Raw genomic sequence first — 17603 nt, 5'->3', positions numbered from 1 at the left:
TTTTAATACATAGAAATTAATATATAGTAAACAAACTCATTAATGCCACTGACTTTAAAACATATGATTGCTGGCAGTTCCTTTCAGTGTTAGCTTATTTGTAAATGATATTTTAATTTATTCTTTACTGGTATTTCACTAAGCAGCCTACTTAAACTTAGAAATTTTATATTTAAAAAAATTCTTATCTTCCCAAATGTTACTCTCAAATCTCTTTCCAGAATTACATTTCTTAGAACTTAGTCTTTATCCTAGTTTGTGAATTATTTTGTTGATATCTTTGCCAACTTTGCCAGCCAGTATTTCACAGCTGGTGAGTCAAGACTTAGCAATAACCCATATTGATCTGTATTATTTTTCAATATGTGGAGTCTTTGCAATTGAGCTGCATGACTTCAAGATTTTATTGGCTGATCAAGAAGGCATTAGTGTTCATTAACATACTAATATAATCTTCTTACAGGATATAATCAAGATAAACGTAGCTTTTGAAATACACTATACTTTAAAAAACAAAACAGCATCAATGACATCCTAGGTATAATGTGGCAGGAAAGGGAGTGTCATGCCTGAGTGCTCACTGCCTCTGAGCCTCGTCTGGACATGAGTCCATAGACTAATTTTAAACCCGGGGTCTAGAAATGTTGCTCTTGTTGTGGCTGCCACTCATTAACTATATAAGCCTGTCCTAGAGGGATCTTCCAAAAACACAGATCTGATTCAATTAATTACCTCCTAAAACCTTTCCTATTTTACATAGGATGAAGCCCAAATTCTTTAATATGGCTCACAAAAGCTTTGTGATCCCATCCCTGCCTCCTCTTTAGTTTGTTTCTGGCTTCTCTGTGCCTCTGTTTCTTCAATTCTAAATTACTGGGGTTAGATGATTTCTAAAGTTCCTCTCAGATCTAAAAATCTATGATTCTGAATAATTACAAAGTTGGCCTCATCTTTCAAATAGGATAAAAGGGAATTTATAAATTTATAAATTCTAGTTTCTAAAATAGACCAGCTTGAATTATCCTGGGGCAAGAGAAGCTGTTCAAGTATAAGAAACACAGTTTACTTTTGCTTTTTAAATTTGGTAGAATATGACTGTATAGCTTACAAAATCCTGGAGAATCAGAAACCACTGCAACCACATAGATCATGTTGGAATTGCGAAGTTTTAGGGCTAGTAGTGACTTGAAAATTATCTTTTAATGATGAAATTAAGATCTGAAGGGACTAAATGCTTGTCAGGTTTGTAATAAATGCAGGTCCAGAGTTCAGGCTTCTTTATTCCCACCCCATTTTTCCTTTACTATGCAAGACTGTTTCACCAGGATGGCTTGTATTTGCTATTCATACAAAAGCCCATGTCTAAGTAAATGCCCAGGCAGTGTGCTCAGAAGACAATGAATTCACTCTGCCACGTTGAGCTTCACATCAGACCATTGTAAACGAGGACACTTTCCCCTTTGTCCTTTTAAAGGAAAAGCCATAAAAAGATTCATTGATTCATTCAATAGATATTTATTCAGGGCCAGCCTTTGTTGTGGACAAGCTCTATACCCTCTTGAATCTTATATTCCAATGGACATAGCTAGCAGATATATTAACAAAAACTTAATAGAATACTTTCAGATACCAATGAAGATACCATATGAAGACTGGGTAGATTACTTAAGATTAGTAACCACTTAAGACTCGGACTTTTATTAATTCATAAAAGGTCTTCTTACCTTGAATGCACTTCTTACCAACTCCTCAATTACGCCATTTTACCAACTCTCATAAGATATATCTATACCTCCTCCCTACCTGCTTCTTCCAAATGCTTTAATGTCTTCATATCACTACAAAGAAAGTGCTGTCCTCGTATTTGTTGGTCATTTAAATACATTCACATTATGTCCCCTTTCCCATAATTGTGTTTCCATTATTTTCCTGCACAAATGCTAATTAAATGGATTATTTATTGTTCCTGAACATTTCATGTTTTTGCTCCTTCTGCAGCAAAATAACATGAGGTCTTACATTATAAGTGAAGTGGATTTCTTCAAAATCCACCTCAAGCCCTGCCACACTATTATATCTTCCCTGGATATCTCTACTCTTAGTCATTAACCTTTCTCTGAATATCAGTCCCTGTAGGATATGTGTGTGTATGTGTGTGGGTTTTTTGGCACTTACAATGTAGGAACTCATGTTGTTATTCATGTAAATATATCTTGGATTTTTAATTTCACTATCAGCTTCTCAAGTTGGTAGGAGGGGGCAGAGTCAGAAAATTATTTATATCACCAGATATAAATTCCCAAATGTGTTCTGCATTAATGGGTTCTCAGAACAAACAAGCACTGTGTTTTAAAAAAAGTCTGTTGCTCCCTATTCAATGCACAGTGTGTATGTTTCTGTTATATACTATGCATCACTTTATAATGTGATCATATATATGTTATTTTCTCCGGCTAGAATTTATCTTTGTCACCTAATGCAGTACTTGGAACATAGTGCATGTCCATTATATACTTGTTGAATAAATGAATGAAGTTTTTTTTTTAAAGTGTCTCAGAGCTTATAATTAGCTTATGTACATTATGAGTGTTTAGAAGGCAACTAGGAAGATCTATAGTAACATAGTGGTCTTGAAACTTATTTGACCATGTAATATTTTGTTTTCAAGGAACCATGAACCTCTATTAGAGATATTGCTCTTTAAGCAATGCTGCTTGTGAAATGCTGCCTTCAAATATAGAAGGCAGCTAACTGGATGACAGTGCTGATGATCATCATCCATTTCCTGGATTGTAAGCCCTTTTAAGGCAGGGTCTATCCCTTAACTCTGTAATAAATTTTGGATGGGGTGCAAAGGGCCATGTGATCCAATGGGGCACTCTTTGTTTAATTCTCTACAATATAACCAGCTTATGTCAGAATATTTCTACTTGGCAGTCTAATCAAAACCTGTGCAGTTCTTTCTGCTTAGTAGAAAGTCATAATGAGTCAAAGCCTACCCCTGATACTATCCACTCATTGCTGTGGTTCTACCCCATAGGGCCATCAGAAAATCCAATAAAATGCCTTTGTACATAGAATATACTCAATGAATGTGTAGAGAATTGAAACTGAATTGTGAGAATTTGACTTATATTAGGTTTTTGAACTGGGATTTGGAACTAAAATACACCCTGGACTAAATTTGACATGATTTTCCACCAGATTACTTTTTAGTCATGCCATTTTTATGCCTGTAAATATCCGTACATGTAAATGGAAATGACATTTATGTAACTTTGCAATTTCAGTACATAAACACAACTCTTTGGGGAGTTCTTCCTCTGAAGACAGGGCGTGAGAAATCAAAAAAGGCAAGTGGCAATTAGATCTACAGAGTTATGGTGGTATTTTTTGCTATTTTTACTTCGCTCTGTCTCACAACACTACTCCAAGTAATAGGCTGACACTTTAGATCTCTTGGTCATGAATCTTATATGTGTATGAGATCCAAATCATTGAGTTCCTAAAAGGTTTCATATTCAATAGTCTTTTTGTTTTTGCTTTATGATCCTACGTGGAGTTTTCTCTGACCCTACGATAGCTTAAAAGGGAAACATCTATAACCGAAGATTGGACAAGTCACTGTCTCCTAAGCCTCTGGGATGTAGACCGAACGCTGAACAGTGAGAGACAGTTTTTAGAAGGCCAATTTACTCTTGCACAATTATCTCCATTTATGTTTATAAATCATTATCCACCATTGTGGCTGTAAATAGGGTCACATTAACAGAAATAATCCTAATTCACTGGCTCTTTTTCCCACCTCCTCTCACAGAACTTTAGTGCCATCAAAGTTCCCATCTCTTAAGTATTCTTGGGAGAGATCTGAGGTATTTCACACATACTTTTGAGTTCAATTAACAAGGTTTGGTAGCTACTGCTGCTGGGGTAGGCTACGTCAATGGTAGTAGTCCCCAACCTTTTTGCCTCCAGGGACTGGTTTCGTGGAACACAATTTTTCCATGGAAGCAGGGGCGAGGGCTCTGGGGATGGTTTCGGGATGAAACTGTTATACCTCAGATCAGGCATTAGTCAGATTCTTATAAGGAGCACACAACCTAGATCCCTCGCATGAACAGTTCACAATAGGGGTTGCACTCCTATGAGAATCTCATGCCACCTCTGCTCTGACAGGAGAAGGAGCTCGGGCAGTAATACTCACCTGCCGCTCACTTCCTGCTGTGCAGCCCACTTCCTAGCAAATCAGGGACTGGTACTGGTTCGCCATCCTGGGGTTGGGGACCCCTGTTCTATGGGATATTGTTTTGTCTTTGGAGAGAGTTATGGTGCCTAATGTAATTAATGTTTGCTCCAGCTGGGACTCACTGTCCTGTTCTAGACACTGAAGCTGCTTTCCTATCTGTACCAGGAACTATCATCTCTCACCAGGAACCACTTTTGTTTGAGGAAATGCCACAGTGTGATCAAAATAATTCCTCTCTCTGATAACCAGGGTGTTTTCACTGAATTGTTTCTTATAATTGGCTCTCTCATCCTCGTGGGTAAATTATTCATATCTTTGTGCACATGGACTTGTTGATGGGACCCTCTCTAGCTCACAAGCTTAAGCCCAGGGGACTCCTGCTATGGCTTTCAGAGGGGCTGGGTCTAATTAAGCAGTAAAGCCATTTTGTCTTTGGCTTTTCTTTGTTGGGAGACTTTTTATTCCCGATCCAGTGTTGTTACTTGCTATTGATCTGTTCAGGTTTTTTATTTCTTTCTGGTTCAGTCTTGGTAGGTTGTATGTGTCCAGGAATTTATCCATTTCCTCTAAGTTTTTAAATTTATTAACATGCAGCAATTCATAATAGTCTTTTATGATCCTTTGTATTTCTGTGGTATCATTTATATGGTCCCCATTTTTGTTTATCTAGTCTTCTGTCTTTTATTCTTTGTTATGCTATATAACAATTTATTTTATCTTTTTAAAAAGCCAACATTTCATTTTGTTAATTCTTTGTATTGTCTGATAGTCTCTGTTTTATTTCTGGTCTGATCTTTGTCATTTGTTTTACTCTACTAATTTGGGTTTGATTTGTTCTCACTCTTCCAGTTCCTTGAGGTGCATTGCTATATTGTTTATTTGAAATATTTCTACTTTTTGATGTAGGCATTTATTACTATAAATTTCCCTCTTAGGACTGTTTTTACAGTATCCCATAGGTTTCGCTGTGTTGTGCTTTCATTCTCATTTGCTTAAAGAGAACTTTTTATTGTCTTCGTAATTTCTATATTGGCCCAGTGGTTGCTCAGGAACATGTTGATTAATTTCCATGTATTTGTACAATTTCCAGAATTTCTGTTGTTATTGATTTGTAGTTTAATTCCATTGTGTTCTGAGCAGACACTTGATATGGTTTCAATTTTTGAAACTTTTGGAGACCTGTTTTGTGGCCTAGCATGTGTTCTATCCTGGAGAACTTTCCACGTGTTAATGAGAGGAATATTTATTCTGCAACCACTGGGTAAAATTTTCTGTAAATGTTAACTCCATGTAGTATGTAGTGCAGATTGAGTCTGATCTTTCTTTGTTGATTTTCTGTCTAGATGATCTGCCCAGTGCTAAAACGAGGGTGTTGAAGTTCACAGCTATTATTATTTTGGGGTCTCTCTCTTTAGCTATAATAGTATTTTCTTTATATAACTGGGTGCTCTTATGTTGGGTGCGTATACAATTACAATTGTTATATCTTCCTACTGAATTGATTCCTTTGTCATCTATATTGACCTACTTTGTCCCTTTTTATGTTTTTTAACTTGAAGTCAATTTCTGATATAAACATAGCTACTCCTTCACACTTTGGTTTTCATTTGCATGGATTTTTTTTCATCCCTTCTCTTTTAGTCTGTGTGTGTCTTTATAGATGAAATGGGTTTCTTGTACTTGCATCATGTTTTTTAATACATTCAGCTGTTTTATATCTTTTAATTGATGAATTTAAGCCATTTACTTTCAAGGTTTTTATTAATGGGAACTTCTGTCATATTGTTAATTATTTTCTGATTGTTTTACATATTCTTTCTTCCTCTTTTGTTGTTTACAATTTGATGGGTTTTTTTATAGTGATAATATTTGACTCATTTCTCTTTCTCATTTGTATGTCTGCTCTACCAGCGAGTTTTATACTTTCATGTGTTTTCATGATGGTAGATATCTTTCTTTCACTTCCAGATATAGGATTACCTTAAACATTTTTTGTAGGGCTGGTATAATGATGATGAATTATTTCATTATTTTCTCATCTGAGAAAGAATTTCTTTACCCTTCATTTTTGAGGGATAGCTTTTCTGGGTATAGTATTCTTGGCTACCAGTTGTTGTTGTTTTTCTCTTTCAGCACTTTGAATACATCACTCCATTCTCTCCAGGCCTCTAATTTTCTGCTGAGAAATCAAGGTAGTCTGATAGGGATTCTTTTATATGTGACTTGATGCTTTGTTCTTGCTGTTTGTCTTTGACTTTTGACAGTTTTACTATAATGTGCCTTGAATAAGACCTTGTTGAATTACAGCTATCTGGGAATCTTTGAGCTTCTTGTATCTGGATGTTTAGAGTTGGGAATCTTTCAGCTGTTGTTTTGTTAAAAAAGTTTTTGATGCATTTGTTCATCTCTTCTCCTTCTGGAACTCCCAAAATTCAAATTTTAGTTACTATATAGTTTCCTATAGGACACCTAGGCTTTCTTCATTTCGTTTTATTCTTATTCTGTTTTATTTCTTTTGATTTTTGGTCTGACTGAGTTATTTCAAAAGCCCTGTATTTAAGTTCAGAAATTATTTCTTCTTCTCCTTGATCTAGTCTATTGTTGAAGCTGTTATATTTTTTATTTTATTCATTCAGATATTCCCTTCTAGGATTTCTGGTTTTTTCTTTTTATGGCATCTATCTCTGTTGAATTTCTTATTCAGATAATGACTTGTTTCCCTGATTTCTATGTATTGTTTATCTGTGTTCACTTGTATTTCACTGAGTTTCTCTAATGTCTTTCCTCTGAATTCCTTTTTAGACATTTTATAGATTTTCTTTGTGTTGGGATCTGTTACTTGATAATTATGATGTTCCTTTGGAGATGTCATGTTTCTTTGTTTTTTCATGTTTCTTATGTCTTTATGTTGATGTCTGTGCATGTGGTGTAACAGTCTCTCCTTCCAATTTTATGGTTTGGCTTTAGTAGGGAAAGACTTTTTTCTATAGATGTGTCTGTATTGTTGGTTTAGTAAGATGCTTTTGCTTTGATTCTGGGTAGGCACAATATTGTAGTCTCTGTATGATTTATCGGGCTATAATTAGTATCATTGGTGTCTATGAGTTCCTCAGTGACTTGACTTAAGCTGTGATTGTTAGTGGAGGCTTTGGTGATGCTTTGCTGGGAATGGGAATTGTAGGTGGGCTGGTCCCTGGGCACCAGTGGTGCTTTGGTGCTGGGTGTGGCTAGTCCTTGGACCGTCAGTAGCATTCATGGGCACCAGCAGTGGCAGATATGGGTGGGCCTGTTCTTGGGCCTCTGGGTGGTGTGCTCAGGTTCTGATAGTTGCAGTGGTGGGCCAACTGAGTGGGTCGTTGATCACTCAGACAGCATTTGTGACACTGATGGTGGCACTAGTGGCAGTTTTCCAAGCCTCAGGTCTCTGAGCCACATGCCCAGGTACTAATGGTGGTGGCAGTAGGTTGGGCATGTTGGTTTCTGGGTTCCCTAAGAGGTACATGTGAGTACTGATAGTGGGTGGGGTAGGCCTGTCCTTAATGTCCCTGGATAGTGTGCATATATTCCAGTGGCAGCAGGCATGGCGGGCCCATACCCAGGCTCCTGGCCAGCACAAGTGGGCAGTGTGGGATGATGTCCAGATTTGTGATAGTGCACATGGGTACCAGCAGTGGTGGCAGCAGGAGAGACAGGTCTCTCAAGCACCATGATGGTGCACCTGGGCCCTGACTGTGGTATGTAGGATGGATCAATCCTCAGGTCCCTGGATAAAGCATTTGGGTGCTGATGGCAGGGGTATTGGGTGGGAGAAGCCTATCCTCAGCCCCCAGGAGGGCACATGGCCAGTCCCGAGGTCTCCTGAAGGCAAGTACGAGTACATGGTAGCCCTGCTGCTGGAGAGGGCATGATTGTTGTCATTGGCAGTGACCCTAGGCAGGCGGCTCTCAGTTTCTAGGGAGGGTACGCTTTGGCTTCCTTTGTCCCATGGGTTGCTTCCTCAGTGTGTTCCATCATCTATTCCCCAGTGTGTAGGACATTGTGTGGACTAGAGTGCTGGGGACCCGCTTGCCCTGATGGGTCCAGCTGGTATTATGGCAGCATAGCCCTCTGGATGGACGTGAAGGGATGCCATGGTGCTCTAGGGATGTAGAAAAGCAGGGGCTTTTGGGCCTCAGGACAGGATGTCATCTTTTGAGGGATGGACTCTCAAAACTGCACCATGCTGTAGTTGCTTGGGTCTCAGGAGGGTTTGTAGGACCCTATGTGAACTCCCTTTCTGGAACAATGCCATCCTATGGATTCTAGGCAGCTTCCTATACTAGGCTCAGGGCCTTTGAGGGCCTCGGGTCTCTTTTGCGGCTAGGATTATGAGTCTGTGGTAGGAATGTGGACCTCTGCAGGTCTTTCACTTACCTTTTCCCCACAATAGATAGTTCCTCCTGGCTTTGAGCTGATCTTGCCTGGGCCAACTGCTTAACTTCTCTCTCCCATGCCTCGGAGGTTCTCTGACACTTTCCTGCTGAATTTCAGAGTTGTCTGTTAGAAACTCAATTTGACATGCGGCTATCTCCTCGCTGTTATGATCCTTGTCTGTTGAGGAGGTGAGTACCAGGCTCCTCTAGTAAGCATCTTGAATCCTCACCCTACTTAGTGGTGATTGTTAACCTTGGTTATGCCTTAGGTCAGAAGTCACCAACTTATGACCTGTGAGCTGAGCTAAATCTGGCTGGCTCACCATCCATTTTTGTAAATGGACTTTTTTTCCAACACTGCCAAGTTCATTAAGGTATGTGTTGCCCATGACTTCCAAAGTCTAGAAAATTTACTATCTATCCCTTTGCAGAGTTTTTTTTTTCTGACCCCTGTATTACACTCATCATGGAGAAGATTTTTTTTAAAAAATCATTGCATGTGTTCCACCACAAACAAGTAAATTAGAATTTGGAATGGGTTTTGGCAGTTGGCCCAAGAACTAGTGTTTTTTTGTTTTTGTTTTTTAACATCCCAGATGAATATGATGGACAAAGTTAAGAAATACTAATAGATAATTTATACCCTTGAGGAATATGTGGTTTGTTTGGGAGAAAGAAACTTATAAAAATTAATAAAAATACAATTGATGCATCTATAATGGAAACATTTACAAAGTCCTGAGGGAGCACAACATTGGGAGTATTTTAGTTCACTAGGGAAGGTTTTGTAGGAGGGACATTTAAATAGATTCTTGAAGGATTAATCTACCGGTAAACAAGATCCACTGTGATGATGTCAGGGAGAGAAGGAGTAGCAGTTATAAGTAGAGAGAACAGTATATATAAAGGATGATAGGTAAGAAAGAGCAGCTAGGTTAGAAACTATGTGACCAGAACACTGAGAGGGGAGAAGGGAGTGAGGTCATCAGATGTGAAATTGGAAAAGTAAAGACCAGACCAGGAAACATTTTGTAGGCTCAGATAAGAGGTTTGGAATTTATTATGCTGTCCATGGAATTGAATAGAAAATTGAGTTTCTCTAGGACTCAGTTTTGTCCCTCTATAAAATAAATAGTTAGCTCATATGAATGATAAGAACCCTACAGTTCTAAAGTATAGATTCCTGAGATTATGTCAATTATTTCTTTTGACATTCTCAGGACTGAGAACATAGTTGGGCTTACACAAATAACATGGCCCCTGTAGTGGTATGTCACCTGGCTATCTCTTATAGTTGATCCATTTCTGTTAACAGTATAAATGAATTCAATGCTACTTTGTGGAATCATCAGAAGGATTTGAGGATGCAGACTTCTGGATGGGAAATTCCTTGTCTGACCAACGCATTAAGGCCCTTAAATACTTGTAAAATGATTTATATTCTATGCAGAGAGATGCTATTAAATGAGGACAGTTTCATTGTGAAGTGTAAATGTGAAAATTCACATTCTTCACAATGAGTAGCAGTGCTTCTTATGGGTCAGCATCCAGAAGTCATTATACATACTCAAAACTCAGTGTGTGAATTACCATGTAAGATCTTTAATATAATATCTTATTTTACTGTTTTGTAACTTCTCATCTGTATCAGGTCTCTATTGTAACTTTATCTGTATTTAGATACTTATTGGGATAGCTATATGTCTACTTTTATCTCTAATAAGCTCATGCAATTGGCTTCATATCTTTAAGTGAAGTTGTTACAATTCTGGTTTATATCAAACACTATATTTTCCTCTTTCAGGGTCTGCTCAACTGTACAGAATACCTGGTGAATCAAACAATAATATGTGGCAGGCTCTGTGACTGAAGATTGCAGGATACTAAGGCAGCCCAGTCTTTGCATTCTGATTGATTTTATCAAGCATAGGCAGATGAATGCACTGAAAATTTCAAAAGATATTTAGATGATAGAAGTTAAAATAGACAGACTTCTTCAAAACTCCAAGAAGAGCTGTTGGAAAAAAATTCATGATTTTTGTCATTTGAACATTAAACACTCATAGCAAAGGAGATATCATGAATGCTTTTTTGAAATGCTATTCGTTTAGTAAATACTTCCCTCTCCCTACCAAAGAAAATTATATAGGAGCTCCAGAACATTGCCCACTGTTGACCTCTTTGTCCTGTTTTTCTTCACAGACATCGATGAGTGTGCTGAAGGGCGCCATTACTGTCGTGAAAATACGATGTGTGTCAACACCCCAGGTTCTTTTATGTGCATCTGCAAAACTGGATACATCAGAATTGACGATTATTCATGTACAGGTAAACGGTGACTATTTGTGAAATAAAATCCTTTTATGTCTTAAGTTTACTTTTAAAAATTTCTTTGACTCTCTTTTTTTCGATAAGTATACCATAAATACAACAAAACATAAGCAAAATCATATCTTCTTGATTTGGTAGTTATTTCTTAATCTGTTCTAAAGAAAAAAACACCTGCTTGCTCTGAATAAATATATACTCCAAATTGCAAGATAAAAACCCTAAAAAATGAGTATATGCTACATTTATACTTAGTATTTATGCTCAAAACTTGTGTGAAATACTATGGTCAATCTGAGAAACAGTCCCTAAATGATATATGATGATAGATTTTTGAATAGAAAAATAGTAACATGAATAATGTGATTTTTTTCAGAAATAGATTTTTAGAGTTCTAGGACATGGAACTATTAAAGATAATTGAGCTTCTTCACACGTCTGAGAAGTACAATTGAGAACTACATCAAAGAAGTTTTCTATATTTTTGTTGTATGAAATACCACTCTTTTAGTAGCATCTAAAGTCTTGTTAGGGATATTGTTTTAGTAGTGTCTGAAGCTGGTCCTGGCTTGGGGTAATACAGCATATTCCTTTTATTCTATAGCTTTCTACCTGTAGAATATGAAAACAAAACAAAACATGGTGCTAGAAGAGTAGCTTGAATACTACAGGATTTGAGGAAATGTGGGTGTGAAAGAGAACATTTCTTTCCATCTCTGTATTTTTAAATAGAAGAAACAAAAATAACATATTTTAGAAAAACAGAATCATAAAACTGGAGAGCACCCAAAAATGTTATTCTTGTCACTTATTTCTCTACCTCCAACTTCATGATCTTTATCAGATGCATGTATAAACAAAACCTAGATGTTTCCAGGCAAAGAGACTCCATAATCCTCCCTAGTAAAAATATGAATCTATACTAGAAGTATCACTTTGTCTTTGTTTTAGTTGTCCGCTTCTAAGTCTTCATTATAGTGTCCATACTGTCTGCTAATTGATAGCCTTATCACAGGGAAGGATCTTCTTCTAAATTCAAATATAGTATTTATAAAAACAAAATGATGGCATTCAAAAATAATGAGAAATGACTTCCCAATTTATGGAAAATAACTGAAGATATCCTGGAGGTAGAAGATATTTAATATAAAAATGCTGATGGATTTACAAATTCCAATCTTTTTTGTCAGTTCATCCTAAACATTTCCAAATTATGGAAACAATTCTTCATTTTTTTAGACAAAATTTAACTACATTGAGTGGAAGAGTGTCTTGAAGTAGGACTACAGAGAGGCTTTTCAGCATAAAAAGAATATAAAAGAACAAATTATAATAAATAAATGGAATATATCGTTTACTATACTATTGATAATACCAATAAATCTGAATTTCTATTTAATCTTTAACAAGAAAACTAAGATAAAACTGCTGCATCTTAGAATGCATATATTTCAAGGTGTGCTTATTAAAAATGAGTGTTAGCAATTTCAGGGCAGCCCACTGATTCTTTGGTATTATAGACTTGAAAAGCTTTGCGCATTTTTATATTTCCTAATGATTCTCTTTGTTTTTGTTATATTCTTAAAGTAGTGTTCGAAATTTTAAGTGAAAGGACATGGGGCATAATTTGGCCTACTGTTGGGTAAGGAGTATTTCGGCAGGGCAGGATATTTTTAAGAGATTCATTTCCATTCTGAGTCTGTTGGATATAAATCCAAGGAATAGTTTAGCTTTCATACATTTACAGAGAATCTTCTGCTTTGGCTTCGCCTCTCCCAGTGCACTTTCCTTCCAAATACAATCCTACAAATTAATGTTTGTTTTTGACTACTTGGGAGGAATTTTCCTTTACCATTTCAAAGTATCTAATGATATAAATGAACTATTCCTTTGTAGGAATGTGAAGGGAGTAGAAAATCATTTTAAGAAATGCTATTCAGACTATGATTTTTTTATGCCTAAGGAACCAGAGCCAAGAATCTCAGGATCTGGCAGATGATAAAATGTATTTCTTTAATGAAGCACTAGCATTTTCAAGTAACACCACTATTTCTATGCTACCACTTAAAGAGGAGAAACTTTCTTGCCCTTAAATTTTCTCTCTATTATGACTAGGTCTATGAACACAAAACTTGGGTTTTTTTTTAGAGAATATGTTGATTTTATTTTTAGTCCAGAGTCAGCTGAATATCACCAAAGCTTATTTTTGTTTAATGTTAGGCCATAGAAGGTCAACACATATTCCAGGTTTCTGTAAAGGAAATACGTGTTTTCATTTTATGTCCTGGGATTGGCTCCCCTACACTTTGATATTAGAGTCTGTACACAAGTCTTAAAGAAATTACTCCCCTAATGGGACTTTGCCTTGTGACCAAAGGCTTCTAGCCTGTTCCTTTTTGAGAGCTCCCATAAGACCAGAGTAGGACTTTATTTATCTTATAAAATATTGAGATTTATTTTTTTCTAAATTTTAGTAACAGACACCCACATACTTGTAGTAGGAGACGTTCCAGAATGAATGTCAAACCATCACTGCAGAGCCTGTCCCTGATGTTTGTGACCGAGCTCTTGGAATTCCATGTTTGTTTTGCTTCTGTATCCCTGCCCCTCTTTCCTGTTAATGAGCCCCCTGCTAACAGAACAACAGATACTCCCAGAAGACTCTCAAAGTTGCTTATCCCATGTGGAAATTAATCATAGATATTCTAATTTAAAGAAGATTCCAAGAGCAATACACATTGCTTAATAATTAAGAGCTTTGATCAATAAAGAAGCCTTTTTCTGCTTTATTTGTTTAACCTAGTAACTCTGGCATACAAATTACATATGCAAGTTGGTCAAATTGCATATTTTTTTCTTTCAGTTTCAGATGATTTGAGTTAGATTTTCCTCATGTTCATAAAATTTTGTAGATGGAAGAATTATTAAAGATAATCTGGTTAAATCCCTTAAGTTTCACAAACGAAGAAACTGAGGCTCAGAGAGATTGCTTTATCCATAGTTAAACATCTAGTGAGAAGCAAAGGGGGCTGGAATATGAACCTCTTTATTATAACTCTTATACTATTCACTGTTTGTCTAATTTGCAGCCATACAAAAGTAAAGGGAAATGATTCATATTTTATGTAGAAACACACTATTCAATACATTATGTTCATTATTTAAACTGCTGTCTTTATAGGTTATTTAAGTTAATTAGCTTCAATTCCAAGACAAATTTTTACCCTACACATCTTATAGTAATGACCCTAAATCAGAAGTTAGTGGAATAAACATGAATCACCATTTTCTGGGCCTCTGGCTCTATTCCAAAGTTGTGGAAATGACTCAGTTGCACCATTTGCACAAATGATGCATTTGTTTTTGCTCTTCTAAACTCATTAATATAATTTTCCTTCCAGTGAAGGTGTTATTATTTTTCCTAATTAATGCTTCATAGTTTCTCTCTTTACATCGTTTCGTGTTCCTATAGAAAAAATACTGGGTATTACAAGGGAAGAGAGAGAGAGGAGCAGGAGGGAGGGAGAATAGATAAAGGAAATGAAGGGGGAAGGAAGAAGGGAAGGGAGAACAGAGAGAGGGAAATAGAGAAGAGAAAAAAATGGAAGGGAAGAGAAGGAAAGAAATGGAAAAGGGAAGAGAAAAGGGAAGGGAATGGAAGAGAAAACATGAGCCAAGATGCTTGAGGCCCATTCTTCAGGATCTCTGCCAAAGTAACCTATTTTGTTTATGCATAACAAAGTTTCTTGATTACTTATATGGACTAATGGCCTTTTTTTGGTTCACTCACATAAGCATTAATTAAATTGGGTAGATCTTCTTGAGTTTTACTGGGAATCTCTTCTTGGAACTGGCCTTGAGTAATGGAAGAAGCATGAAACATCTCCAGAAACACAGATGGAATTGTTACCAGTGGCAAATATCTGAGTCACATGTCACTGTGTTACTGGTGGAAGATATTCAAGTTACCGGTGGTGAATCCATGCAGGTCTGCAGCCACCTCACTGCTTACCTCCTCAGAAGAAAGAATTCAACTGAGGACTGAGGGGCATAAGGCAGAAAAAGAGACTGAGACAAGTTTCAGAGCAGGAGTGGAAGTTTATTAAAAAGTTTTAATGCAAGAAAGAAAGTACACTTGCAAGAAGAGTCCCAGATGGGTGACCCAAAGGACAAGTGCTGTGTTTAACCTTGATCCTAGGACTGTATAGGCTGGCCCACCTCCAATGTCTTGCCCTCCTTTTCCATGATTCTTCCCTTAGGATGGGCTGCCTGCATGTGCAGTGCCCTTCTTACGCTTGGGAAGTGAGCACGCACAGTGTATTTAGGAAGTTATATGCATGCTCATCTGAGGCTTTCTTCACTTTTCCAGTGGAATGCCCCTGGAAAGTCATACTATGTCATTTTGTCTCTTAATGCACATGCCAGAGAAGTTGCTTCTCCCTGGCATCTGCATTCAGTTAACACTTTAGTGAGACACATGTGGACCCTCAGGAAATGGCGTTTCCCTGGTGCTGGCTGCCAATTCATCACTTTTAAAGAAGCAATGTGATAATTGCCAAACCATCACCTAACATTCCTGGTGAGTGGAGGAGAGCCCTCTCCTGCCCCACTCATGCCTGTCTAACTACCTATAACAGAATCAAGAATTTTGAGTAAAGATCTGAGTGAAGAGGCACTCATTTCAGATCTTCCTCACATTTCTCTCTGCTCTCTACTGCAATGAAAAAGGAATTCTGATTCTTCTTTTGTGTTGATGAGCTCTATGTTTAGAGCTCTGTGTTTAGCTCTTTAGAGTGGGAATAGGAGAATGGCAAGGATGGATGGGTAGAAGGAATGGAAAATTCTCTTGCCCCAGCCTAGGGATTAAATTGATCCTTTAGGGTAGTGGTTGTCAGTTGTGAATTCCCACCTGACAAAGGATACTTGAAAATGTCTGGAGATATTTTTGGTTATACAACTATGTGGGAAGGAGTTACTACTGGGATCTGGTAGGTAGAGGCCAGGGATGCAACTAAACATCCTGTAATATTATTAGGCTAGCTATCTGCTTAAGGAAATGTTTTATTTCCTTGGAACCCCATCAATGGGAATTTTTCTCTGGTTACCTTTCAGATGAGTGATTAATCTTCATCCTTTACAAGATATCTGGCACAGGACAGCTAGGTCCCCACCTTCCAAAAAGATTTACATGGCCCAAAATGTCAATAGTCCTAAGGTTGGGAAATCCTGCTTTAGAGTCACCCAATTTTAATTGTAAGATGCATATTTTCCTTTTAACTTTCCCTGTTCCCCTTTCAATTTCCTTTAGGCCCTGTATAGGGATACCTTCTCTTACTTCTTGTGGTCCCCAGTGTCCTTTTATTGTCCTTTGGCCACAAAAAGGACCCCGTTTTAAGTCCCACTCACCATTAAGTTCTTCTGTCTCCTTTCTTCTATCAAAACCCGGATTTTAGCTTTACCTAGGTGAATGATTCTCCAATGATAAAATTACAGGCCTCAGCAGAGGCAGCAGAGGCAGCAGAGAAAATTTCTTAGGGCCCCTCAAATTACACTATTCTGATGCATGCTCCATATACTTTCTACTGATTTTTACTGGTTCTATTATCCCAGGGCCTTCTGATGCTGGCTTTGGTCCATTTCACATATCATAGGAGGTTCATAAAGTGTCTAAGCACAAGGAGTTCTACTAAATACTTGAGTTTTTGTTGTTAAAAAAAAAAAAAAAAAAAGAGACTCCTCTGGTGTTCCTCAAGGAGTTTCACTTCTGTAAGTACTTAACTTTTTATAGCATTGAATATGCCTAGTGCTTATATTTTATTATCTTTTAGTGGTCAATTCTTTTTCTCTAACATGGTTGATGTTGAATTTTTTTAAAAAGTTATCACTAATGAGCAGTGATGATAAGCTTTTTTTCATATGTTTCTTGGCCATATGAATGTCTTCTGTTGCGAAGTGTCTGTTCATATCCTTTGCCCACTTTTTAATAGAGTTGTTTGTTTTTATTCACTCCAAATTTGTTTAAGTTCCTTGAAGATTCTAGATACTAGCTTTTTGTCAGATGGATGGATTGCATAAATTTTCTCCCATTCTGTAGGTTGCCTGTTCACTTTGATGATAGTGTCTTTTGCTGTGCAGAAGCTCTTTAGTTTAATTAGATCCCATTTGTCAATTTTGGCTTTTGTTACCATTGCTTTTGGTGTTTTAGTCATGAAGCCTTTGCCCATGCCTATGTCCTGAATGGTATTGCCTAGGTTTTCTTCTAGGGTTTTTATGGTTTTAGGTCTTATGTTTAAGTCTTTAATCCATCTTACTTTTTGTATCAGGTATAAGGAAGGGGTCCAGTTTCAGTTTTCTGCATATGGCTAGCCAATTTTCACAAAACCGTTTATTAAATAGGGAATCCTTTTCCCATTGCTTGTTTCTGTCAGGTTTGTCAAAGATCAGATGGTTATAGATGTGTGGTGTTATTTCTGAGGCCTCTGTTTTGTTCCATTGGTCTAGATATCTGTTTTGGTACCAGTACCATGCTGTTTTGGTTACCGTAGCATTGTAGTATAGTTTGAAATCAGGTAGTGTGATGCCTCCGACTTTGTTCTTTTTCTTTTTTTTTTTTTTTG

At 37.1% G+C, this 17603-nt stretch overlaps 1 protein-coding gene across 3 annotated transcripts in view; it reads left to right on the top strand.

Annotated features, from left to right (window-relative positions):
* The window catches only part of NELL2 (neural EGFL like 2), a 369728-nt gene that overhangs the window by 193367 nt on the left and 158758 nt on the right, over positions 1-17603 (top strand). For all 3 annotated transcript variants that reach the window (XM_032173769.2, XM_032173772.2, XM_032173771.2), the window contains one exon: positions 10861-10986. In XM_032173769.2, the coding sequence (XP_032029660.1) occupies positions 10861-10986 (126 nt within the window). The remainder of the gene's footprint in view (positions 1-10860; positions 10987-17603) is intronic.

This window comes from Hylobates moloch, unplaced genomic scaffold (genome assembly GCF_009828535.3).
Source record: "Hylobates moloch isolate HMO894 unplaced genomic scaffold, HMol_V3 SCAFFOLD_13, whole genome shotgun sequence".
Lineage (NCBI taxonomy): Eukaryota > Metazoa > Chordata > Mammalia > Primates > Hylobatidae > Hylobates > Hylobates moloch.
This window is presented reverse-complemented; position numbering and strand designations above follow the sequence as displayed.